A 26,555-nucleotide genomic window follows, 5' to 3' on the forward strand; every position below is an offset into this window, starting at 1 on the left:
CATGGGAACTGTAGCTTGTTAAAGGTGCTGAGAGCTACAATTAATCACAGAGCTACAATTCACAGAGTGGTTTAACAATCTATGTCTAGGAACTCTGAGAACTCTGGGAAATTTAGCTCTGTGAGATTAGGCGTCTCCTAACAACTTTCAACACCCCTAGAAAACTACAATTCCCAGGATTCTTTTGGGGGGGGAGCCATGAGTGTTTAAAGTAGCATTTTAGTGATTTAAGTGTGCAGTGTTGATGTGGCCTCCTTCACTGTTCTTTCCCACTTGTACTACATGAAAAATGCTGTCAAACCCTGCTTGACAAGCATAGGCATAGACCGCAAACAATCAAACCACAATCAGAAGGGGAAGTTGCTGGGGCTGAGATGGGGGGGGGGGGGAGAGAAGAGAAAGAGAGAGATGACCTAGAAGGCAACACAGGAAACAGTGGTTTCTTGCATGGCACAGCAAAGCAAACAGGCACCCAACCCACATCAGATGGTTGTGAAGGATGCAATACCTAAGTAATGCCATCCTTCGTCTGCAAAATTGCTTATCCCTCGCAGCCCATATAAGACAATCCTCTGCAATGCACAAGTTGTTCCATGGAAGACATGCAGGCAATTCTGGCCGGAAAGCCAGAACCCACCCTCCACCAACTCTTCCCTAGCATAAGTTATTACATTATGGTTGCAGTAAAGGAGGGAGGTAGACGGGATGAAGGACCACCCCAACAGTACAACTGGGAAACCTCCTTGAACTTTTCCACCCAATCTTTGAAAGCTTGGGCTAAGAACTTGAACCTGCTTACGTCCTCATCCATCCCAATCCATTTTCCTTTGCTGCTGTTGTCTTGTTTGATTGGAAGCCTGGCAGTATAGAGTGTGATCTCCACATCTCCTTTTTTAAAAAAAAGTTAATAGTAAGCTGTATGGATAGATGATTGTGGAGAACATATGAAGGACAGAGAAATAAGCTCTTCTTGAAATGGACGCTTGCCTTCTTGAGGGCTGATAGGAAACCAATTTACCTGCCTGGCCAGAGCCAAGAGGGTGAAGAAGAAGACGAAGAACGAGAATGCTCCCATCACCTTAGGCTCCTTCAGCACCCCAGGTCTAGAGGCGGGGGGGGGGGGGTTAAAAAGAAGAAGAAGGGGAAGAAGAGAACATCACTCTTGGGTCAACCCTCTCCCATAATCCTCAAGGTCTCACATCTGAACCAAATATGTCCATGGGAAGCTACAATAAGAAGCACTCTCCCCAGGCATGATTCCCAGGAACAAGGGCGAGTCATCTTATTTAGGGTGGGTCAGGAGGGGCTGCTTCTGGACAAATGACACCAGGCGTTGCCAAGATGGTGCCCACAGATACAATAGTGCCTTTAAAGCTTTCCACTGGTGCCTGCAAAGTTTTTTAAATGCAAGCACATACAGACAGCCCGTTGAGGTGGCGACTTTTTCCTCCCTTGAAAAGCACATAGAGCTGAAGGAGGAAGTTGGTAGAGTGGCTCTATTTCCCACTTCCTCTTTCAGCTCTCATGGGTTCATCCAGAACCAGACTGATCATGCTGTAACCAACCCAGATCAATTGGAGAGATGGAGTGTATATGCACACTTAGTCCTTTTAAAAATATATATATATGTTTAGGGGTACTCTCATTTTCCTACTCATTTTGAAATACTGGCCCTCAATGAGGCCAAACTTAGATTTACAAAATGTTTAAGGGTATGCGTACCCCTGTGTCCCCCCCCCCCATGAAAAAAAGCACTGTGCACACTTCTTCTCTATTTCTTACTCTGGGGGGAGGGTGGGGAGATGGAGTCCATAGGGAGCAGCACCCATGACACTCACTCAAAAAAGATCCTCGCTAACGTTGCAAATGGCTTGGGTAGCCTCCACTTGGTTTCTGCCCTTTATGCCAGGACGTTGCCGCCGGTTCCATGAGGACTAGTTACCTGAGAGCTGTCTGGTTGGGGTAGAGGCGGGAGACGTAGCAGTCGGAGAGCCACGAGTGGGTGTGGAGGAACAGCACGTTGTAGACGACGAGGCAGAGGGTCAGCATGGTGAGCTTGAGCTCAAAGTTCATGTGCAGGAAGAGGGAGCATGAGAGGAACCCCAAGATGCAGCAGTAGATGTAATACTGGAGGGGGAAGAGAGCAGGGCAGTAAAAAACAATGTGGTTAAAAAAGAGGGCTAAACCTCATCAGCAACAGCTAGGGAAAAACAACTGCATCCGAAGGGTTACATCAGGCATAGGCAAACTTGGCCCTCCAGATGTTTTGGGACTACAACTCCCATCATCCCTCACTAACAGGACCAGTGGTCAGGGATGATGGGAATTGTAGTCTCAAAATATTTGGAGGGTCCAGTTTGCCTATGCCTGGGTTACATACTTACTGGCACACTGAAGAGCGAGTTAAAGCGAGCAAACTCTTGTGTGGCGTTCGAGCCCCCCGTAGTCAAATTCTGAGCTTTCGAAAAGCAGGACGTCTCTGGCATGAAGAACTAATAATCCGCCCAGGAAAGGAGAGAGAAGGAGAGTTTTAGAAGGGATGAGGCGAGGCACAGGTTGGCGACACACGAGGAGCACTGAGCCAAAAATGTCTCCTACCAAATTCAGCACCGCCATGGTGAGAACCACCAGGATGGTGGTGATGCCCAAAGAGACTCGCAGCCACGGCTGGGTGCAGATGCTGTCTGAGATGGAGGGGACCCAGGATAAGGCTTTTGGACCTTTCAGGAAGCACTTCTGGTGCAAAAGAAGGAGTGGGGCGGAAAAAGAGTCAAGAACATCTGTTGTCCCGTTTTCTTATTTCTCCACCCTCTAACTGCTCCTAACGTTAGATTTTAATCAGATAGCTATGAGTTTCTATTGCATCTTAAGAGCCACCTAAACATAATGGAGCAAAACTGAGTTGTGCCGATTTCATAAGCTCTATTAAGGGCATAATAAAAGCCTGCTGGGTCAGGTCAAGGGCCCACCTAGCACAGCACCCTGTTCTCGCAGTGGCCAACCAGATGCATTGCTTTGCCTGGCTGTGTCCTTGCATTCTGGTAGCACCTCCTGCTGGATGGAGGATAGAGAGGTGGGCTTAAAAAAAAAGAGGTTCACCAACTCTGCAGTAAGGTGACACAAAGCACAGTATGGGAAGCAAACAGAGGAGTCCCTCAACCACTGCTTTTGCACCTTAAAACCTCTTCCGCTCTTCTCGGTTTCACAGGTGGCTAGTTTTGAACGAAGAACCCTGCTGGCAGAAAAAAGCTGAGGTCAAGCCATTTTGCTTCCTCTCAATGGTGTCCTCTCTTAGCACAGACAATACAGTTGCAAACTTCAACCCTATAAATAACTCCTGCAAGCAGGGCTACCAAGCTCCTTGTAGCAGCAGCAGGGCCCCAGGAATCCTCCAACCACAATGTTTCATCATATCCATGCTCTGACAGCCCAGGAAAAAAAAGAGAAGTGGCAAAGGGCCATAGCTCAGGTCCTGTGATTTGTTCCCCGGCATCCATCTATTCCTCCCTCCATCCATAGAAAAACACCCCAGCTGAAACTGATGACAACCAGTGTCAGCGATACTGAGCTAGATGGGCCTATGGGTTGACTGGGTGCAAGGCTGTATCCCACATTCCTTAGGGATGCTGGGAAAGTTGCATGATGGGTGTTAGGTTGTGGGTGAACATATCAGACGACACAGTGATTCTCCAAACAGCTCTTGTTTATTCACAGGTCAGAACAGAACTGAACTGAAGGGTTCAACCAGCTTGCTTATATAGAGCTCCAGTACAATGTAACTGTAACAGCTTTCTGTAACTATCCAATCACTGAACGTCACTTTCGATCCCTTATTTGCATATGTGGACCTGAACTATCAACAGTATCCCCCTGCTGGCCCAGGGTGAGAACTTCAGTACATAACAATGGGGGGGGGATTGAGAAGTAAAATCAGCACGACTTACTGCCAGGCGGCCTGCAAAACAAGTGAGGAGGAGGAGGAAAAAGAGGAAGAAGGAAATTCCATAGGATATCCCCAACGCTTCTGTCCTGGATGGAAAGAGCAGACAAGGCAACTAAACATGGCATGCATTTTGCATTTAATTTTTTTGTTCCCCTTCTGCTGATTCTGGGAAGGAGCCAAGCATTAGAGCCACAGGTTCCCCATCTCTGAGCCACAGGTTCCCCATCTCTGATAGGTAGCTATTCATGCTGTACTTAAAAAAAAAATCTAACAAGGGATAGTCCATCATTTCCCAAAGCTGTCTGCCACTGCTATTAAACAGCTCCTGCTGACAGGAAGTTCTTTCTAATGTTTAGCAGAAATCCCCTTTCTTGCAGTTTGAACCCCATTCACAAAAATATGCACCCCTTGGCATACTCAGCATCCTACAACCGTGTCATTACCCACAAGGCACTGCTCACCGTTTCCAGACTTATCTGTGCCTCTATGAGGACTAGAAACTCATTCTTGGTTCCAGTCAGTGCTAGATTCAAATGAACTGCCTGCTTTGATGTTTTAAAAGGGAAGCGAGGCTTTGATCGTTGCAGCCGCATGACAACTTTTTGCCTCAAATAGTCTAGCCCAAGAAAATGCTGTTGGACTCCAACTCCCATCAATCAGCTCCAGAAAGCACAGCCAATGGTCCAAGGATGATGGGAGTTGTAGTCCAATGTCTGGAAACACACAGGTTCCCAGCCCTGGTCTAATCTAATTTGGGGTGAACACCTAAACATACTTACTAGAAGGTAAACCCCACAGATCTCTGTCACACATAATATCCAAGTAAACACACTTATAGGTATGCTGCCCAACTTAAAAAGAAAAGCACCTTCTTTCCAAATTAAGGCCGTTACAAACAACAGATGGGGAATTCCATTGTGCCCAGAGGGAACATCTCCCCTCCAACCCTCTTTTCTACAATCTCCATTCTACAACTTTCACGGGGAGTTTGCTTTGGTTTACCATTAGCTATCACTCAAGCAGAAGAAGAGCTCTGCTGAACCTGAAAACCTGCACACCATTTTCATCCCACTGCAAAAAGCATGTGAGGGGGGGGGAGGAGGATTCCAGCCAGCCAGGCATGCACAACAGGAGCAAAGGGTGATATCTCCCCCTCTTATCACATCCCTGTCTCAATCCAAGTCAGGCCCCTCTATGGCTTGGGGGAGGAATTCAAGCGCATACCAGGAAACAGAGGTTTGCGCAGTGGAAGTGGTTTAAAGAGCTCTGTCACCCTAGCCCAAGAAATCCACTTTGAAAATAAAAACAGACTTTTTGTGGTTAGGAAAGTGATTGGGAAATGCATTGAAAACTGTGGGATGGGCAAATGATTAAACACCCTTAGATTAACTTCCCCCACAAACTAATCAAAACGAATGTTCAATACAGTGGTACCCCGCAAGACGAACGCCTCGCAAGACGGAAAACCCGCTAGACGAAAGGGTTTTCCGTTTTGGAGGCGCTTTGCAAAACGAATTTCCCTATGGGCTTGCTTCGCAAAACGAAATGTCTTGCGAGTTCCTGTGGGTTTTTCCCCCTTTCCCCCCTTTTCCTAAGCCCCTGAGCCACTTATCAGCTGATCCGCTAAAAGCCGCTAAACCGCTAATAGCGCTAAGCCGCTAAGCCGTCAATGGGCTTGCTTTGCAAGACGGAAAAACCGCTAGACGAAGAGCCTCACGGAACGGATTAATTTCGTCTTGCGAGGCACCACTGTAATTGGATGCAGCGTCCTTCTGGACTGCTGGGGTGCTGAGGTGTTGCCCCAAGTCATTGATGCATAAGTGGTGAATTTATACTGGACAATCCAGACATCATTTCACTTTGTGAGATGTTCTGCAATGCTTTCCCAGCCTTTGCTGCCTGGAAGGGAATTCTTGTGCAACAAAAAGCAGTACGAAAAATAAACCAGAGCAGTTATGATATAAAAATCACACAGGATTTCAGAAAGTTATGGGGCATGCATCAGTTTGAAACAATACAGTATCTCTTCTCCCAAACTTCTGTGGGTGTAGACAGTATTGAAAGCTGGATAAAACAGTATATAACCACCCCAATACCATCATGAGTGCACAATTAAAAGAGGCATCTGGTGGGCCAAGTAGTCTAACCGCTGCATAAGCTTTGTGCAAGCAAATCAGGATGAATGCTCAATAAACAGGTCATCTAGGGGAACCCTTAGAAAAGTAACCAGCTATGCAAACAAGGGGTAGTTCTAAATCCCTAATCCCAAAAGGCAAAGTCTTCATATCCTTTAGGGTCCAGTTCTGCCTACATAAATAACTCACCCACCCACCCATCCTCTCCTCACCCTCTTCCTGCTTACTTGTAAACCACGAGGATCTGGATGAGAAAGTTGGAGAGGAAAACCAGGAAGGTGCAGGCTGTGTAGTAATTAAAAGATGGAAGCGCGGAGAGGCGATACTGGAGAAGGCAAAGAGAGAGAACCCAGGGTGAGCAACTGTGAAAACAGGGGCAAGGGCTGCTCTGCACAACATCCCCACTTTGTTCTACATCATTCTCTGTGGGAATGTTGTGGATAGTAGGAGAGGATATATTGATGAAATATTATCTTTCCTCACTCACACTAGTGAGTCAGTGGCCGAGTACATTCCCCAATATATTGTAGGAAGCTAGTTGGTAGATTCGTTTGAATCTCTTTACTTAAGCAATTCAATCTGGCTTGTCCAGATTGGGTTCATTCCTGGTAAATCCCCTTTGTTCCCTCTCAAAAAGAATAACGACACAATAGACTTTTCTTAAAAGTAACGATAAGAAGTTTACTTACATTCAGTTCACAGTAGGTTCCCTGAAGGCAGACTTTAGCTTGTAGTTACAGAAAAGAGAGTGGGTTCATCCCATGTAGGGAAAGGAGCCCGTGTGCTGCTGGCTGAGGGCCAGCAGACAGCAAAATCATCAAGAGAACAGCATCAAAAGAAGAAGGAGGGAAGATGGCTGCATGACCAGCCCTTTTATGGGGTCACCCAGGGTCACACCCATCTACCTGGTCACACGCAAGGGGAGGATGCTCCAGAGAGGTGTGACAGGAAGTCGTCCTGGCTGCAGTAACATGCCCCGTGTGCCCGCCCAGAGCAAACAGGAAGTGTTGTATTTGACTACTTATGTTACACCCCACATTTTCAGCCTCTTGCAGAGGCAGAGCATAGTCATCATGGCTAGTAGCCACTCTTAGCCTCATCCTCCATGAATTAGTCTAGTCCTCTTTTAAAGCCGTTCAGGTTGGCGTTCATCACTAAATCTAGCGAGAGTGAATCCCAAATCTTATTTCAGTACCAAGAAACAACAGGAGGGCTGCCCCTGCTGCCCTCCGACATTTGCCACCTGAGGCCTCACTCTGCCTAATGGTAGGGGCGAGCCTGACTTCATATTGGAGCACTCGACAAACAAAAGAACACCCAAGTCCTTTACCTCCTTCTCAAGGGATTTTTCCTTGAAGTACAGTGTAATGCGATTCAAATCTTCTGATTCCTTCCATTGCCTGCAGGGGAGAAGTGTAGGAAGAAAATGGGAAATTTTTCCTTGGGCAACATTCCCACTTGCTTCCGCCCATCTACCTCTCCCTAAAATGGAGATTAGATTTGGCTCCAGATTCCCTTGCAACCCACAAACTCATACTCAAACAGGGAGAGGGGCATGGTTGTTTAACAGTAGTGAATGTGGCGTACGGGAGGCATTGGGTATCTCATGGAATAGTAGATAGGTAAAGGGCTTGGGAAACAGTTAATAGTAATGATTTAATAATAAAATAATTTTATTATTTATATGCCACCCATCTGACTGGGTTGCCCCAACCACTCTGGGAGGCTCCCAACAAAATATAAAAAACTCAGTAAAAACAAACAGCAGGCAAACTGGTTCCTAGCGCTGTTTGTGACTGGGGGAGAAGAGGTAGGTTATCCTCTCCTTTTCCTTTGCTCCTTTCCTTTGCTTTTTTGCTTTTCTTGCTATGTATGATCCACTGCAACAGGGAACAGGACTCTTGTAGCAGTGGTGCAGGAAGCAGAAACTTCAAAGATGCAGCTCCTCTTATTCCTGCAATGAAATTACGTGACAAGCTGCACTCATCCAAATGCCCTCTTGTGTGCCATTATTTCATGCTAGCAGAAGCCCTTTCCTCTGTTGCATCTGATTTTGTAATTATCCCTGCTTCTTTCCTGTACCTCCGTTTTCCTCTCCCCACCCCACCCCTCGCACAGTCTCATTGACGCACTTCTGTGAGTTAAGCTGTTCGATGAGCTGAAAGAACTTCTCGTCCACTCCTTCCAGGTCTTCATCTGGGTTCCTGGGGGCACGGCCCCTGTAATACAGCCAGGAGAGGAGAAAGAGTGAGCAGGGTATTGAGGAATCGCACAGAAATCAAAGGAACGCAGCATGAAATGCCCAAACAGCACAACAGAGAGAATAAAACAAATAGACAGCAGAGGGCACGACTGAGTAAGCAACTGGACACCCAATTTTCTTTATCTAAGATGGGAAAGTGGGGGGTATTTTACCAGCTGGCAGGCCAGATCCTCACTTCTCCCAACCCCCATATCTTGAGAGATGGGTGAGGCCACTCACTTGTCCATCACCTGGCATCACCATGGCACACTGGTCAGCACAACTTGCAAGCCCCATTTCTGGCAGGGATCTTAAGTCAACAACAACATTCCTCCCCTCAACTCAATGGGAAATAGCAGGGGCTTTAGGAAGTGTTTAGCACAATCTTCCACAATCTGGTACCCTTTGGATTTTGCTGGGCTCCATCTCCCATCAGCCCCAGCCAGCATGGCCAATGGCCAGGGATGAAGGAAGCTGGAGTCCAGCAACCTCTGGAGCTCATCACTGCTGGGAAAGAGTGGATTAGCATCTCAGAATCAGGTGACGTGTAGAATGGCCCAACACCAGCATTAGGTTCCACTCCAAAAAAAAAAAACACTTGGTCAATTAGGATGTTCACCCAGCTGTCTGCCAGCTTTCCACTGCTTCCCCTCCCAATATTAATTCTGCCCTCCACTGTGCCACTAAACTTACTGCAGACGAGGGGTGGTTTAGGTGGCTCCAGAGCACCCTTGCCTTGTTTTAGGGCTCACCCACATTGAGAGACCTACCTAGCTGACAACAGAACCCTAAGGAATTGTGACAGATTCCATTAGACTCCCATTCCATCCCACGGTGGCTCTGCAGCTGTCAGAACCACAGACCTAACATGCAGTTCTAGCCATGGAAGAACTCTAGCCCTACAGATCTGCAGAACATCACAGTACCCACAGAAGGAAGCTAGACCGCAACATCCTGGCTCCAATCCACAGTGTGATAACACCAGACACAATGTACATTTTGCTCTATCTCTTCCTCTCCCCACCACCCCATTCTTTTCTCAGTAATCTATTTGCTTGTCGGCCTCTTCCTCCTCTCCCCCCTCTAAACAAGATACCCCCCTTGTTACCGTTCCAAGGTCTTCTGCTGGTTCAAGGACCCCAGAGAGATCTCCTGCAAGGAAACAGAAACACTGTAGGGACACAGCTGAGAGCCTGATTCCTCCCAGGGAGCTTCTTCGCCTAGCTTCCATCCCAATTTGTTTGCAGGGAAGCTAGACAATGTCAAATATTTATTGAGCAAATTGTTTGCAGGGAAACAAGAGGATGCTAAATCAAGCAAACCTTATCCCACATTTTCCGGTGCATTTTCCTATCACTTTCCTTATTGCAAAATAATACAATCCTTTCTCTTTTTTTGCGGAGGGGGAGGGTGGGTTTGTGGGGCAAACCCTCCAGATCAGCTTTAATTTGGAAACCTGAATTTGATGGTTTGTGATTGAAATGAAGCTCCCTTAGACAGTGCTGCCAAATGGACAGCCTGCAATATTCATCTCACAGCTAGAGCACATTCGCATTATAGAGCAGGCACCCCCCAAACTCGGCCCTCCAGATGTTTTGGGACTACAGTTCCCATCATCCCTGACCGCTGCTCCTGTTAGCTAGGGGTGATGGGAGTTGTAGTCCCAAAACATCTGGAGGGCCGAGTTTGGGGGTGCCTGTTACAGAGGGACTGCTAAAGGTTCTGCCTTTAGTTGAGAGTGGATTTAGAAAAGTAGGAAGCTACCTTTTACTAAGTCAGACCACAATACTGTCTACACTGACCGGAAAAAGCTCTCCAGGGTTTCAGACAAGGAATCTTTCCCATTTCTATCTGGGGACACCGAGGATTTAACCTGGGACCTTGTGTGTGCATAGCAGATGTTCTACCGTTCAGCCATGGTCCTTCCTCCTGCAGCAGGAGATGGGCGCCCACACTTGCCATTCATTTGCAAATTCCTCTGACATCATTGCTAATGATGCATTTGGCACACACAGGAAGATGTCTTATACTGAGTCAGACTAGGGGGCTCACCTAGATCGGTGTTCTTGACACTGACTGGAAATGCATCTCTGGGGTTTCATGCTGGGGAAATTACCAGACCCACCAGGGAAAGCTGGGGAGGGACCTTTTAGAAGCAAAGCAGATGCTCTCTCATGCAGCTAGGGCATGGCATCTAGCTAGGCCCTGATTCTCATGCAACTGGCAGCATCTAGCAGCAGACAGAAGAAGACTAAGGGCCCATCCACATCTCCACTTAATATGAAATGCATATCCCTCATGTGCCTTTTAACCCCCCCTTGTCCATACAATGTTCACCAGAAACAGCTGCTATCCCAGACTTTCTCCTGCAAAATCCCTGTCCTTGGAAAATCTGGAAAGAGATCTGCAGACAGCTTTCTGTGGATGCCTTTGACTTTTTTGGGGGGGGGTGAGAGTCTAGAAAAAGACACTTCTAATGCACCTCCTCCCTCATTTTCCACACTTCCTGCAAATACCGAATATAAGCCGCACCGGCAAATAAGCTGCACCTTAAAAATTCGGTGACTTGGGGGGAGGCTTGGGAGCTGCGGAAGGGATGGTCGCCATTGCCCTGCGCTTCCGAGCTGCTCTGGGGGGGGGGAGCTGCACTGCTTTGCCGGCAGCCTTCCCCCCTTTGTTCTGACAGCTATGGGGAGGCTTGGGAGCGGCGGGAAGGCTAGGCGTTGTTGCCCTATACTCCCAGGCTGCTTTCGACGGGGGGGGGGGGCTGCGCCACTTTGTTGGTGGCGTAAGGTCGTGAATATAAGCCACACTTTAACTTTTAACAATCGGAATTTGGGGGGGGGGGAGTGTGGCTTATATTCAGGCCAATACGGTACATTGGGTCCAATTTGTGTTTCTAGTTGAAGTCTCTGCCATTTCCGCCTTGAATCTGCAAAACAACTGCTTCCCCCTGCTCTATCTTTACACTATGTGCTTAAATGGAACTTAGGAACCTGGGAAGCTGCCTTATACTGAGTCAAAGCATTGGTCCATCTTGCTCAGTACAGTGGTACCTCGGGTTACAGACGCTTCAGGTTACGGACTCCGCTAGCCCAGAAATAGTACCTCGGGTTAAGAACTTTGCTTCAGGATGAGAACAGAAATCACGCGGCGGCAGCAGCGGGAGGCCCCATTAGCTAAAGTGGTGCTTCGGGTTAAGAACAGTTTCAGGTTAAGAACGGACCTCGGAAAGAATTAAGTACATAACCAGAGGCACCACTGTATTGTCTGCAGTGGGTGACAGAGGCTCTCCAGGGCTTCAGACAGGAGTCTCTCCCAGCCCTACCTGGGGAGGCCAGGGACTGAATGTGCTCCCCTTTAGATGAGCTACAGCCCTTCCCCAAAAAAACCAGAGGTTCCCAGAAGCACGTGAGCAGGTGAGGAGGTTATTTTATCCCAGATCTCAATGGCCATAGGAAAGGTGCTTTGAAACTTCTGTCATTCACCTTCTCCTTCCTATTTTTCTCAAAGCGCAGAAGAGAAAATTGTGGCACCTGGGTTCCCCCCAAAGAGCGACATTTCCAGCAAAGCATCTGTGGTTTTAAGACATGCTTCCGAAAACCATGTGTGGCAGTGAGATGGTTTTCTTATCTTCCACTATCAATACCCACCCCATGTAAAATGTACTTGTGAACTCTAACACCTTCCCCCGCCCCCTTCCTGGATAACCCTACATTTTGTGCTTGAATGCAGAACTGCAAATAGCAAGCAAGCACTTCGTGTCTGTCAGTCCTGGCCCACAAGTGGTTAGAGTGCTGCACCAGGATGTAGAAGATACAGGTTCAAATCCTCAATCAGCCATGAAGCTCGATGGGTGACCTTGGGCCACTCACTCACTCTCAGCCTAACCTACCTCACAAGACTGTTGTGAGGATAAAATGGGGAGGAGATGAAAGATGCATGCCACATTGAGCTCCTTGGAGAAAAGGAGAAGAAGAAGAAGAGTTTGGATTTGATATCCCGCTTTATCACTACCCGAAGGAGTCTCAAAGCGGCTAACATTCTCCTTTCCCTTCCTCCCCCACAACAAACACTCTGTGAGGTGAGTGAGGTTGAGAGACTTCAGAGAAGTGTGACTAGCCCAAGGTCACCCAGCAGCTGCATGTGGAGGAGCGGAGATGCGAACCCGGTTCCCCAGATTACGAGTCTACTGCTCTTAACCACTACACCACACTGACATGCAATGAAACAAGGAAATAAGGAATAGGCATGCAATGAGACAATGATAATAAGAAACCTGTGAGCTTTTAACACACACTGCATTTTGTATCTTGCTTCAAAGACGTGTGAGTGCGGTTGATAAGATAATCTCATTTCTGCTCTCCTTTCTAAAAACATGCTTTCTGAACCTTTGCGCGCAAGCTCAGATGGACTAGAGAGAGCAGTAGAAGCTTCTCCGTAATCCATTTTGCCAAAATAAACATGGCAGCTGAACAGGGGGCAGCTCAGGAAACAGGAAGAATTGCCAACGAAAGAAGAATAGCAGATGAAATTAATGGACTATGCAGAATTAGATAAGATGACAGGAAGGATTTGAAACCTGCAGGACCAGAGATTCTCAGAAGACTGGAATAAATATGCGAACTATTTGAAAAGCAACTGTAATCAGCAGATTATGCAAGCGGTTTTGTAAGGAGGACTATATGAAATATTGCAAGGAAGATTATGAAGAGAGTTATTAGTTAAAGATTATTAAAAGTAACAGAGAAATTAAGAAATGTAAATCAAGTGAAAAAGACTGAAAAATCTTCAGATGCAGTTGATGGAAGTCTAAAAATTGTATATGATATGAAATTATGTTAAATGATTGTTGGAAATGATATGTTATATAGAAAAGAAAGGGGGCAGCTGAAATGGCTTGAGGATCTCGGCACATGTCCTTGCATTGACATGAGCACACCCTGCTGGACGTACCGAGTAGTTGCTCCTGACAAACCCTGCTGGTTCTGCGGGGAGGTTGTCGAGGTGTTTGAGGTTGGCAAAGGGTTTGGCTGCCCCCCACGACTCCAAGTAGCGAGTCATCCGCGCTGGAGCCCTCATCTTGTAGCCCTCACCTGGCTCAGGTGAAAGGGTGCCGCTGGAGGTCTCTTCTTCAGCCTAAAGACAACAGGAACCAGAAGAGCAAGTGGAAGTTCTGAGTGACAAACCCCAGCCAGCAGCATCCATATATTGAGGACTACCTACAATGACATAATCGCACTGAGGGCCAACACATTGCACTGCCTGAGGGGAAGGGACCCACAGCTGTGGCTAGACACTGGTCTAGAGCCTGCACAGCCACTCCCAATTCAGACATTATGGAGAAACCGAGCTGTGTGTCAGCAGCACACCGGCAACACTTTGCTCCATATCCCTTAATAGCAGCTCTCAATGGCTTCACATAGATGCTACATAGCACTGGGGACAAAAGTGTGCCCTGAGATTGGTCTCAACTAGGGCCAGGGCCTTTTCAGTACTGGCCCCAACTTGGTGGAACGCTCTGTCACAAGAGACTAGAGCATAGCTGTCAACTTTCAGATTTGAAAATAAGGGATCAGCAGCCTCGGAAATAAGGGATCAGCAGCCTCACCTGTCCCAGGGACAGTCTATGGGATATCTAACAATCCGGGATAGCAGCGGGAAGCAGCGGGAAACGGTGCTGGAATAAGGGAATTTCCCACCGAAAAAGGGAAGGTTGACAGCTATGGACTAGGGCCCTGCGGGACTTGACATCTTTCCGCAGGGCCTGCAAAACAGAGCTGTTCCGCCTGCCCTTTGGTTTGGGCTCAGTCTGGTTCTTATGTTTCCCTCCCCTTACGGTCTTGATCTACCAGCTACTTTTAAAATGAGGCAGCATTTTAAATTGCATTTTAACCTGTATTTTAAATTGGTGGGGGTTTTTTTCTCCCCCCCCCTTATGTTTTTACTGTGATTTTATTGGTGTTAGCCGCCCTGAGCCCTGCTCTGGTTGGGTAGGGCGGGGTATAAATTATTATTATTATTACTTAAATGCCAAGGGGCCAATGAGCATTCCCCCAGAGCTATTCTGTGGAACCCACTGTGGAAGAGTGTCACCAATAGGCAGGGGTGTAGGAGGGGGGATGCGGGGGGCACGTCTGCCCCGGGCGTCATCCTTGAGGGGGGGTGACAAAATGGCACACTGCAGGGGGCGGCACTTACCGCGGGGACTGGCTTGCAGCGCGTCCGAGCTATGGATCTCTCCTTGGAGTGAGGCAGCGGCTCAGGGCCCCATGCTGCCTGAAATGGCAGCATGGGGCTTGCGTCTACCAGGTGGACTCTGTGGGCAGCCCGTAGCGCTGCCCCCCTGGGCAGATCACCACGCTACCCCCGTGCATTGATCACCCCGGCACCCCCATGCCCAGTTCACCACAGCACCCCCGTAGGTGGCTCGCCACACCCCCACCACTCTGCCAATAGGGTTGCCATATTTCAAACCCCTGCCAATAGGGTTGCCATATTTCAAAAGTGCTGAGCTTTTTTGGGGGGGAGGGCAAAGTTGCTGAGCTTTTTCTCTGCAAAATCTCCAAAATAATTGAAGTTTTTGAGCTTTTATGGTAAAGGAAATTTACCATAAAATCAACACTTCCAGTATGGGTGGCCAGACATTTTTACTGATTTTCACATATTCCACCCGAACGCTATTTCATAGAATCATAGAATCATAGAATCATAGAATCATAGAGTTGGAAGAGACCACAAGGGCCATCGAGTCCAACCCCCTGCCAAGCAGGAAACACCATCAGAGCACTCCTGACATATAGCTGTCAAGCCTCTGCTTAAAGACCTCCAAAGAAGGAGACTCCACCACACTCCTTGGCAGCAAATTCCACTGTCGAACAGCTCTCACTGTCAGGAGGTTCTTCCTAATGTTTAGGTGGAATCTTCTTTCTTGTAGTTTGGAACCATTGCTCCGTGTCTGCTTCTCTGGAGCAGCAGAAAACAACCTTTCTCCCTCCTCTATGTGACATCCTTTTATATATTTGAACATGGCTATCATATCACCCCTTAACCTCCTCTTCTCCAGGCTAAACATGCCCAGCTCCCTTAGCCGTTCCTCATAAGGCATCGTTTCCAGGCCTTTGACCATTTTGGTTGCCCTCCTCTGGACCCGTTCCAGTTTGTCAGTGTCCTTCTTGAACTGTGGTGCCCAGAACTGGACACAGTACTCCAGGTGAGGTCTGACCAGAGCAGAATACAGTGGCACTATTACTTCCCTTGATCTAGATGCAATACACCTATTGATGCAGCCCAGAATTGCTATTTCCAACAGACAAATCCAAGATATGTCCAGGAAATCCCAGACATATGGCAGCCCTAGAACAGATGTCTCGCAAAGCTGATCCAGGAGGAAACCAAGGCCAATGTTATCAAAAGCTGCGGGGAGGTCCAGGAAAAGAAGCAAGATTAGACTCTGAATGTCCTTATCCTAATAGAGATCATTGATAAGGGTGACCAAGGCTGAGTGGGTTCCAAAACCAGGTTTGAAACCAGATTAATATGGGTTTAGACCAGCCTTTCTCAACCATGGGTCCCACCTTGTTGGACTACAACTCCCATCATCCCTGCCCACTGGTTCTGCTAGCTAGGGATGATGGGAGTTGTATTCCAACAATATCTGGGGACCTGAGGTTGGAGAAGGTTTGTCTAGATAGTAAGTTTCACCAAAGTATACCTGCAGCTGTTCCACCACAACCATCTCAATCCCCTTTCCAAGAAGTGAGGGAAACTGGCTGATAACTATCTATCACAGACTAGGAAGTCCAGGTGAAGCTTTTTTCCTTTTTCCCCTCTCCCCTAAAAAGTGGATGCACCACCTCCAGTTTCAAAGCAGATCTCCTCACCCTGGGGTCAACGACCAGGAAGGTTTTGATTTTGTTCTCCCTCAGGTAAGAGTCTCGTGGCCAGAAACAAACTTCCTCCACAGCGTAGGCCCCACCCAGGTGCAGCAACGTGGCCTCCGTGATATGAACCCTCCTGAAAGGGAAAAGAGATGGGAATGTAGACGGATACCCCAAGAGGCAGATGGAGTCCTATCTATGTATACAGTGGTACCTCGGGTTAAGTACTTAATTCGTTCTGGAGGTCTGTTCTTAACCTGAAACTGTTCTTAACCTGAAGCACCACTTTAGCTAATGGGGCCTCCCGCTGCCGCCGCCACGCAATTTCTGTTCTCATCCTGAAGCAAAGTTCTTAACCCGAGGTACTATTTCTGGGTTAGCAGAGTCTGTAACCTGAAGCGTATGTAACCCAAGGTACCACTGTACAACAGAATGGACAGACAGAGGGCACTTGTTCATCATACAATAACTCAGGGGCAGAGGAAGGGGTTCGGTGGGGGCAGTCTGCCCCGGGTGTCACCACTGTCACAACAATCGGCTTGCTCCATCACTGCAATAACTGTCAGCAAATACACACAAATTCATGTAATTCCTCTTCCCTGCCTCCAGGGAGAAGCAGTGCCTACATATTTCAGTCAACTGCTGGGAAGCAACAAAGGTTTTTTTCAAGGAAGCATTTGAACATTGTGTTGGAATCATTTATTTGGATATAGTTTATAAAGGAGGTGGAGAACTGATAGCTAATTTAATTGCAATGTCTACAATGTTAAATAGCGGTAAATTGGTCAACTGGCCAGTATTGTCCCAGCCTGAGCAGTAAAATACTCTTCTGGCAGGGAACCTGTACTGGGATCTGAAAAGCCAACAAAGGCCAGATTTTCCTGTGCTTTACCTTTAACCCACCAGTTTCTACGAAGCTCCACTTCTACCCACCATTTTTGGCCAGCCTCTGCTCCTAACCTAGCAGTCTCCACCTGAAACTCACCGCATCACCTTCTCCCAAGGTGTGGAGCCACCAGATTCAGGCAGGCTCCACCCCAATCCACCACATTCCATTAGGCTCCACCTATAAATTTTAGTCAGGCTCCACCCCTAACCCAACACCTTCTACTAAGCCCACAGTTACCTACCAATTCCATCTAGGATCTGCCCCTAAACTGCTAAGCTTTGCCACCTCCAGCCCACCAGATCCTTCGTTGCATGGCAAGGTCCCAAACCCTACCGGGAAGTGGAATAAAGACACATGGAACAGTATTTTAGGTTAATGGAAGAAAAAGGCCACAACTTTATTGGTTACAGAATGTGAGTGGTATTGGCTTAGGTATTGGAAACCACATGGCTATATCTGACTCCTGCCCGTCTGCAGGAGTCTTAGAAGGGTTAACCACCAGTAGGGGGAGCCCTGCTGATGCACATCAACTAGGAACTCCCCCAGGGTCACTACTAGGGGTCGTGCCATGGCCCTAGCCCCCCCCCCCCGTCTGGGGCTTTGGACGGGACCACGCCACTCAGATTCCTTTAACGGAATACCCTTGAAATAGGAGGGGTAGGTGATGGCCACTACCTCCCCTCACCTTCAACCTAATACTCCAATGCCTAACCGCCAAACCTTACAAAGTTGTGGCAAATTGCTATGAAGTAGGCGAATAACCAAATGGCTGGTGCCAATTTGCCAAGTGGAAAAAATTCCTAACAGGCCACTGTTAAAAAACAGGCAACCAACCAAAGTCCATAGCAAGGTCAGGAGATAAAGAACCTAACCTAAGGGGGGTGGGAGAACTGACCGAGCAGGGAGAAAAGGAACATGTCCTCGGCCGTGGGTAGTTTAAATAGCCCACGCCACGCCCCCAGACCACCCAGATTGGACAGCCTTGGGTTGACGCGGCCTAGGACCAGCCAATGGCGCAGGGGCTATGCCACACCATGCATGTGGGGAGGGCTTGCTCCCAGACCCCAACGTAGTCTCCCCAGGGATGGGAAATGGCTTTGTCTTTGAATTTGATTCTTCCAGTCCCAACCTGGGACCTACAAGATTCTGGGTCTAGCCCCTATCCTAGAATTACTGCAATACACCAGGTTCGGGTTATGCTCCGCTAACCCGGAAGTAGGTGTTCTGGGCAGCAAACTTTGCCCCAGGTTGCGAGCGGAAGTCACGCACCGGCAGCGTGGCGGCAACAGGAGGCCCCATTAATGAAAGCGCACCTCAGGTTAAGAACAGTTTCGGGTTAAGAACGGACCTGCAGAACAAATTAAGTTCATAAACGAAGGTACCACTGTATTTGTTTGGTTGTTGCTAGGCTACTAGGGGCCAGCGTTCAATCTTGCATACGCAAGAACCAAAGCCTTTCCTGGACCAAAGTGGGAGCATTCCTCTCACCATGTTGCTTCCCTCACCCTGGCACACCGCCTGCTTCCATGTGATTGGCTAGCGTCACATCATCGGACCAGACGTCATACTGCCACTTCTGGAGCCCAATCACCCCACACAGGACGTTCCCCGAATGGACTCCGACTCTCATGTTGATGTCCACTCCAGTGGCATCACGCAGCTTCCTATTTGTGAGAGGACAAACAGGACAAAATAAGTTTGCATTTTATTAAAAGTGCCTGATCCAAATTAGTAACGAAATAAATGGAAGCGATTAAAAGTGGGGGGGGAGGGACACACCTCCGTACTGTATTTCAGAAATTAAAATAGCAAGTCAGACATCACCTTGCCGACAAAGGTCCGAATAGTTAAAGCTATGGTTTTCCCAGTAGTGATGTATGGAAGTGAAAGCTGGACCATAAAGAAGGCTGATCGCCAAAGAATTGATGATTTTGAGTTATGGTGCTGGAGGAGACTCTTGAGAGTCCCATGGACTGCAAGAAGATCTAATGCATTACATTCTTAAGGAAATCAGCCCTGAGTGCTCACTGGAAGGACAGATCATGAAGCTGAGGCTCCAATACTTTGGCCACCTCATGAGAAAAGAAGACTCCCTGGAAAAGACCCTGATGTTGGGAAAGATTTGAGGGCACAGGGAGAAGGGGATGACAGAGGACGATATGGTTGGACAGTGTTCTCGAAGCTACGAACATGAGTTTGACCAAACTGCGGGAGGCAGTGGAAGACAGGAGTGCCTGGCGTGCTCTGGTCCATGGGGTCACAAAGAGTCGGACACGACTAAACAACAACACAAAAGGTAAAAGGTGAAGGACCCCTGGACGGTGAAAGTCCAGTCAAAGGTGACTATGGGGTTGCGGCGCTCATCTCACTTTCAGGCCGAGGGAGCTGGTGTTTGTCCGCAGACAGTTTTCCGGGCCAGCATTACTAAACCACTTCTGGAGCAATGGGACACCACGACAGAGAGCACGGAAATGCTGTTTACCTTCCTGTCACAGAAGTACCTATTTATCTACTGCACTGGCATGCTTTCAAACTCTGTGCCATATAATTTTTATTATTAAACATAAAACACAAACATAAAACAAGACAAACGACAACAACAACGAAAAATAATATATATATATACAGTAATTTCACATCATTTTCATCACTACATTTTCTTTCAAACTTCCCTCAGCTGTCCCGTAAATCATCCGTATTCATCACTTTCATTACGCATTCCTCAATCTTGTATTGACATTATTTATCTCTTTTCCTCCTATTCCCTTTAATCAATACTTATTACTTTTTTACAGTGCTTCTTTAAATCCCTTAAGCGTCATCTTTCCTTTACTTAAGCATTCCAGATAATCTACATATTTCTTCCAGTCCCCGATGAATTTTTGGTCTCTTAAGTATCTAATCTTTCCTGTCAATTTATCTAACTCTGCGTATTCTAACAATTTTGTTCTCCAATCCTCTATGGTCGGTATTTCCTGTTGTCTCCATCTCTGGGCCAATAACACTCTTGCGGCTGTGATTGCATATCTAAAAAATTTACAGTCTTCCTTTTTTATTTCCTTTCCTATTAGTCCTAGTAAAAAGACTTCTGGCTCCTTTCTAAACGTATACTTTAAGATCTTCTTTAACTCATTGTATATTTTCTCCCAGAAGTCTTTCACCTTCCCACAGCCCCACCACATGTGATAGAATGTACCCTCCTTATCCTTACACTTCCAGCATCTATTGCATGTCTTATACATCCTCGCCAATTTCACCGGTGTCATATACCATCTATAAAACATCTTCATCGTGTTCTCTTTTAACGTCATACATGCCGTGAATTTTAAGCCCTCCTTCCATAATTTTTCCCATTCCTCAAATTGTATATTGTGGCCCACATCCTTTGCCCAACTAATCATTACCGACTTAACTTCTTCATCTACCAGATTCCAATCCAATAACAGTTTATACATTTTTGATAAATTTTTCGTATCATTACCTATAACCTCGCTTTGAAATAACGATTCTTTGTCCATGAAACCTCGTTCTTTACTGTCTTTTTTAAACACCTCATTCATTTGGAAATAGTGCATCCAGTCATAAACATATTCCTTCACCTGCTCATACGGTTTTATTTTCCACTTTTCCCCTTCTTTATATAACAGTTGGTCATATGTTATCCATTTACTTCCCATATTTAATCTCTTTATACTCTTTGCTTCTAAGGGTGAAAACCAGCGTGGTGTTCTAAGTTCTAATAGATTTTTGTATCTATCCCAGACCTCAATTAAAGGACCTCGGAATATGTGGTTCTCAAAGCCCTTATGGACTCTCTTTTTTTCGTGCCATAAATAAGCATGCCACCCAAATCTGTTGTTGAATCCCTCCAAATCCAACAGTTCGTTATTCTTCAATTTAATCCACTCTTTCGTCCAGCAAAGACATGAGGCCTCGTAATACAATTTCAGATCTGGCAGGGCAAAACCTCCTCTTTCTTTTGTATCTGTTAGCAATTTAAATTTGATTCTCGGTTTTTTGCCCTGCCAGATGTATTTTGAGATCACTCTTTGCCACTCCTTAAAGATCTTAATTCCCTTAATTATGGGGATAGTCTGAAATAGGAACAGTAATTTTGGGAGCACGTTCATTTTGATTGTAGAGATCCTTCCCCAAAATGACAATTTCAATTTTGCCCACACCTCCAAGTCCTTTTTGATTCCCTTCCAAGCTGGTTCGTAGTTGTTTTTATATAAATCTATATTTTTGGGAGTTATCCAAATACCCAGATATTTTACCTTTTTGACCACCTCTATTTGGGTTAATTGTTGCATTGTTTCTATTTGGTCTTGATCCATATTTTTTACTATTATTTTTGTTTTTTTCTTATTGAGTTTAAAGCCTGCCAGATTTCCAAACTGTTCCATTTCCTCCAAAACTGCTTTTATCGTACTTGTTGGTTCCTCAATCATTATAGCCAAGTCATCTGCGAATGCTTTGGTCTTGTACTCATTCTGTCCGATTGTCACTCCCTTTATAGCCTTGTTTTGTCTGATCGAATTCAAAAGAACCTCTAATACCGTTATGAAAAGTAACGGCGAGAGAGGGCATCCCTGCCTCGTTCCCTTTTGTATCCTTATTCCTTCTGTAACTACATTATTTATAATCAGTTTAGCTTTCTGATCTGTGTAGATAGCTCTGACTCCCTTAAGAAAGTCTTCGCCTATCTCCATGTATTCTAGGTTTCTCATCATAAAGTCCCATATTATGTTGTCGAATGCCTTCTCGGCATCTACAAAGATCATTGCGGCTCTTTTATCAATCCTATCAGACAGGTATTCCATCACATTAACTATATATCTTATGTTGTCTTTCATCTGTCTGTTTGGTAAGAAGCCGGCCTGGTCTTTATGTATGATTTCTGACAGAATCTTTTTCAGCCTCTTTGCTAGAATTGCAGCAAATATCTTGTAATCTAGGTTTAGGAGTGAAATCGGCCTGTAGTTTTTGACTTGGGTTAGATCTGAGTCCTGTTTTGGGATGAATGTAATGAACGCCTCCTTCCATGTTTCCGGGATTTCTCCCTCTTTTAGAATATTGTTCATCACTTCCTTCAATGGTGTTATCAAAATTGGTTCCATTTCTTTGTAATAACAGGCAGTGAAGCCATCCGGCCCTGGTGCTTTCCCCCTTTTTAACTCTTTAATCACCTCTTTTATCTCTGCTATATCAATTGGAGTGTTCAGTTGGTCTCTTTTTTCAGTCGGAATCTTTTGTGTCTTTTTCTCTTTCAGGTATCTCTCTATTTTCCTCGAGTTGTTTCTTTCTGTATTTTTATATAGTCTTTTATAATAGTCCAAGAATCCCTTTCTTATTTCCTTTGGGTTGGTAATCTCTTCTCCTTCTATTATAATCTTATTTATTGTATTCTGTTCTTTCCTTTTTTTTAATTGCCATGCGAGCCATTTTCCTGATTTGTTCGCAAATTCAAAGTTTCTTTGTCTCAACTTCTTTATATTCCACTCTATTTCTCTATTTATTATAATGGCAAACTGTGATTGTAGAATTTTAATTTTTTCTTTTATCTCCAAATTGTTTGGTTTCTTAATTAATTTTTGTTCATTATCCATAATTTGCTTCAAAATTTCTTTTTTCTCTTTTTCTCTATTTTTGTTTTTAATTGAATTTTGCTGAATGAAGAAGCCTCTCATTACTGCCTTGCTGGCATCCCATACTACTTTATCCTTTGTGCCTTTGTTACAATTGGCTATGAAATATTCTGATAATTCCTTTTGCGCTTTTTCTACTATTTTCTGATCATCTAGGAGATAATCTTTCAATCTCCATCTAAAGGTTCCTTCTTCGAAGCTTCTTAATTCAAATTCTATCGGGTTGTGATCAGAGATTACTTTCGGTTGAATTTCTATCCGTTGGGTTCTTGGTGTCAGTTCACTCGAGATCCAAATCTGGTCAATCCTTGACATTGACTTATTTGGTTCAGAATAGAATGTAAATTGTTTGTCTAATGGATGCTTGAGGCGCCAAATATCTATCAAATTGCAACTCTCAATCATCGAAAAAAAGGATTTTGGTAGTTTTCCTTCTTTACTTATTCCTTCTCTGCATCTGTCCATTTCTAATGAGGTCACCCCATTCATGTCACCCATTAAAATGATTTTTTGATCCATATATTCAGATAGATTCTCTTCTAACACCTTATAGAATTCTGTTTTATTTCCGTTCGGTGCGTAGATCCCCACAATAATCAGATTTTCTCCATGCCAGTTGATTCGAACCGCAATTATCCTTCCTTCTTCGTCCTTGAAAATTTGTTTCGCTTCAATTTGTTTTCTAATATATAAGACCACTCCTCTTTTTTTCTCCTTGTCTAACGATACAAATTCGTTTCCCAGTCTTTTATTAATTAAAATTTTTTTGTGTCTTCTTGCTACATGTGTCTCTTGTAGGCATATGATGTCTAAATTTTTCCTTTTTAGAAACTGTTCAATACTATTCCTTTTCTTTTTTTCGTTCATCCCATTTATGTTCCAATTCCAGATTTTTAGCGCCATGATATCTTACTTTGAATAAAGTCTAACTGTTTGCCTATAATTTGTCTGCTTCTTCTTCTTCCTCGTCTTCTTCCTCGTCCGTTTCCTTTCTATTCTCTCCTTCCGCCGCCTTTGGTTTTAGTTGCTCTGGTGTTCTTCCCTCTGCTCCTTTACTTTCCTCCGGATCAACTTTGAGTTCTTTATATTTCCTCAAAAATTTCCCAGTTTCTTCTGGGTTTGTCAGTCTGTGCCTCTTACTTCTATACATAAATGAAATTCCTTCTGGGAATTCCCACCTGAACTCAATATTGTTTCTCTTTAATGTCTGGGTCAGCAGTTTGTAGGGGTCTCTTCGTTTAAGCAGCCTAATTGGTATATCTTTAAAAATGATTATGAAGTTCCCATCTATATTCAATCTTTTTTCTCTGTTCTTCTGCAGGATCAAATTTCTCATCTCTCTATCCTTGAGTGTAATCAGGCAATCCCCTGTAAATCTTTTTGCTTTATTTGTCTTCACTTTCATTCTAAATGCACTTTGGACCGCCTTTGCCATCTCTCCTGTAGGTAGTTCCATCCAGTTTGCCAGTTCTGTTATTAGTTTGTCTTTGATATTCTCTCCTTGAGTCTCTGGCACCGCTCTAAATCTCAGGTTCACCTCCCTCATCCGAAGTTCGTTCATCGCTATCACATCCTTTATCTCTTCCTGTGCTTTATTTAAATCCGTCATTTCTACTTTTAATCTCTCTTCTTCCCGTTTAATCTCTTTCATTTCTAATCTTGTCTTCTTTAATCCCTCCTCAACCGATTGAGTCCTTCTAAACACTTCTTTCATTTGCCCTTTCAGTTCATTTACTGTTTCGTCAATTTTTTTATCCATTTTTCCAATTTTATTATCTACTTGTTCTAATTTAGATTCTAGATTCTTTTCACTCTGCTTTATTTCCGCAAACATTCTTAGAATATCTTTACCTATTTATCTACTGCACTGGCATGCTTTCAAACTCAGTTGGCAGGAGCTGGGGCAGAGCAACGGGAGCTCGCTCTGTTGCAGGGATTCGAACTGCTGACCTTCCTATCGCCAAGCCCAAGAGGCTCACCCGCATCCCTATCAAGTCAGTAACATTCTACTAGCCTGTTTTAAAAGAGGTCAGGGAGTGATTAAATATCAGCTGGTAGAACATGAGACTCTTAATCTCGGGGTTGTGAGTTTGAGCCCCACCTTGGGCAGAGAGGGTTGGAATAGAAGACCCTTGGGCTCCCTTTCAACTCTACAATTCTATGATTCTATGTTGCTGGACTACATCTCTCATAAACCCTGCCTGTTGACTATGCTGGCTGGGGCTGATGGGAGTTGGAGTCCAACAAGATCTGAGATGAGTAAGTGGGCATCAGGTTGAAGAAGTCTTATCCAGAGCTACAGTTCTCAAAATGGGTGGTATTGTCCCCACCCTGGAGGTGGGATTACCTAGGGGGCACTAAGCCGCAAGGGATGGCAGTGGGGCACTGGAGGTGGGTCCCTCCAAGTGCTTTGATCTCTTATTCATGATTGGCCAGGCTAGAGCTAGAGCAAAACACCTTCCTCTGTTCATATGCAACGTTTTATGGCTCTTATTGCTTCCAGAGTTCTTTCCTTTGGTCACATTTGTATGTACAATTCTAAATTGTTGTAAGATAGCCATTAGTCATGGCTGGTATTGCTGTATCAAGTTCATTGATTCTGTTGAATTAATTAAACCAAATAGTTTTAACTGAGTTTTGAATAAACGTGCAATTCATTTTTACTGTTTTGAATTCTGTTGTTTTACTATGTTCCTTAGTGGGCCATGCAAAACACTATTCTAAATAATATATTTTTGTAGGGGAGGGGAAGGGAGCACCGGGGATGAGTTTATGGCCTGAAAAACTTGGGGACCACTGATCTAGAGATGGCAGGCTCATACTGGGAAAGACAGTCCCTGAAGTAACCTGGGCCCAGGACATTTAGGACTTTAAAGGTGAATTATCTGTGGAAATTTATTATTATTATTATTATTATTATTATTATTATTATTATTATTTTATTTATTTATTCCCTGCACATCTGTCTGAGTTTCCGCAGCCACTCTGGGTGGCTCCCAATTGAATGTTTAAAACAATACAGCATTAAATATTAAAAACTTCCTTAAACATATATAGCTTACAATATAGCTTACCAATATGTTATATAACATCAAAGGATGGATTTGTAGATCTTGAATGGCACATGTACCAAACCAGAGCACCCCAATGTTGCTGCTGCTCAGACCTCATTCATGACTCGGGATCCTTCCCCCAATTTTTCCTCCCCCTCCCTCTCATTTCACCTGCCAACTGCCTCCCCCACTCCACTCACTTGATGGCCTGGCACATGTCAAGGCCCATCTTGACGCAGTTCCGGGCGTGGTTGGGCAGCGACACAGGCAGCCCAGAGACGCAGTAGTAGCAGTCGCCCAAGATCTTGATTCTCATGCACTCGTTATCCTGGGAGGGAACAGGGTTGAGGATGAAGTTTGCCACCTGAGACAACATCTCGGTTTCCTTGGCAACGTACACATCATGACTCACTGGCTTAGGGCTGCTCAGCTAGGGTACCATTTCTGCACAGAGGGGTAGAATGTTTCTATGGCCACCACAGCACAATATCCCCAAATTTCCCTGAAGAAAGGCACTGATTGTTAATCTGCTCTGGGAATTGTAGCTCTGGGAGGGGAATAGGAAGCGGTGGGGTCTTCTAACAAATCCCAGCATGCTTAACAACTGCACCACCCAGGATTTGATGGTGGGGCTGGCATAAATCCTGGAAAAGGGGGTTTAGGCTGCATCCTAAGCCTGTTCACCTGGGTCAGGTAACCTGGGAACCTGGTATAAGTTAAGCCTGCAAAAACTCTGTTTGAGGCTTTTTTTCTCTCTGCCAAGCT

General features: G+C 45.4%; 1 protein-coding gene across 4 annotated transcripts in view; it reads right to left on the reverse strand.

The window, feature by feature from the left end:
* The window catches only part of ADCY4 (adenylate cyclase 4), a 72,769-nt gene that overhangs the window by 17,105 nt on the left and 29,109 nt on the right, over nucleotides 1-26,555 (reverse strand). For all 4 annotated transcript variants that reach the window (XM_081835388.1, XM_081835389.1, XM_081835390.1 and 1 more), the window contains exons 8-20: nucleotides 25,991-26,118; nucleotides 18,595-18,753; nucleotides 16,204-16,336; nucleotides 13,277-13,459; nucleotides 9,429-9,472; nucleotides 8,211-8,297; nucleotides 7,409-7,478; nucleotides 6,306-6,403; nucleotides 3,945-4,029; nucleotides 2,599-2,736; nucleotides 2,385-2,492; nucleotides 1,943-2,127; nucleotides 1,019-1,103 (exon numbers count right to left, since the gene is read on the reverse strand). In XM_081835388.1, the coding sequence (XP_081691514.1) occupies nucleotides 1,019-1,103; nucleotides 1,943-2,127; nucleotides 2,385-2,492; nucleotides 2,599-2,736; nucleotides 3,945-4,029; nucleotides 6,306-6,403; nucleotides 7,409-7,478; nucleotides 8,211-8,297; nucleotides 9,429-9,472; nucleotides 13,277-13,459; nucleotides 16,204-16,336; nucleotides 18,595-18,753; nucleotides 25,991-26,118 (1,503 nt within the window). The remainder of the gene's footprint in view (nucleotides 1-1,018; nucleotides 1,104-1,942; nucleotides 2,128-2,384; nucleotides 2,493-2,598; nucleotides 2,737-3,944; nucleotides 4,030-6,305; nucleotides 6,404-7,408; nucleotides 7,479-8,210; nucleotides 8,298-9,428; nucleotides 9,473-13,276; nucleotides 13,460-16,203; nucleotides 16,337-18,594; nucleotides 18,754-25,990; nucleotides 26,119-26,555) is intronic.

This window comes from Podarcis erhardii (genome assembly GCF_964252035.2).
Source record: "Podarcis erhardii genome assembly, chromosome: 13".
Lineage (NCBI taxonomy): Eukaryota > Metazoa > Chordata > Lepidosauria > Squamata > Lacertidae > Podarcis > Podarcis erhardii.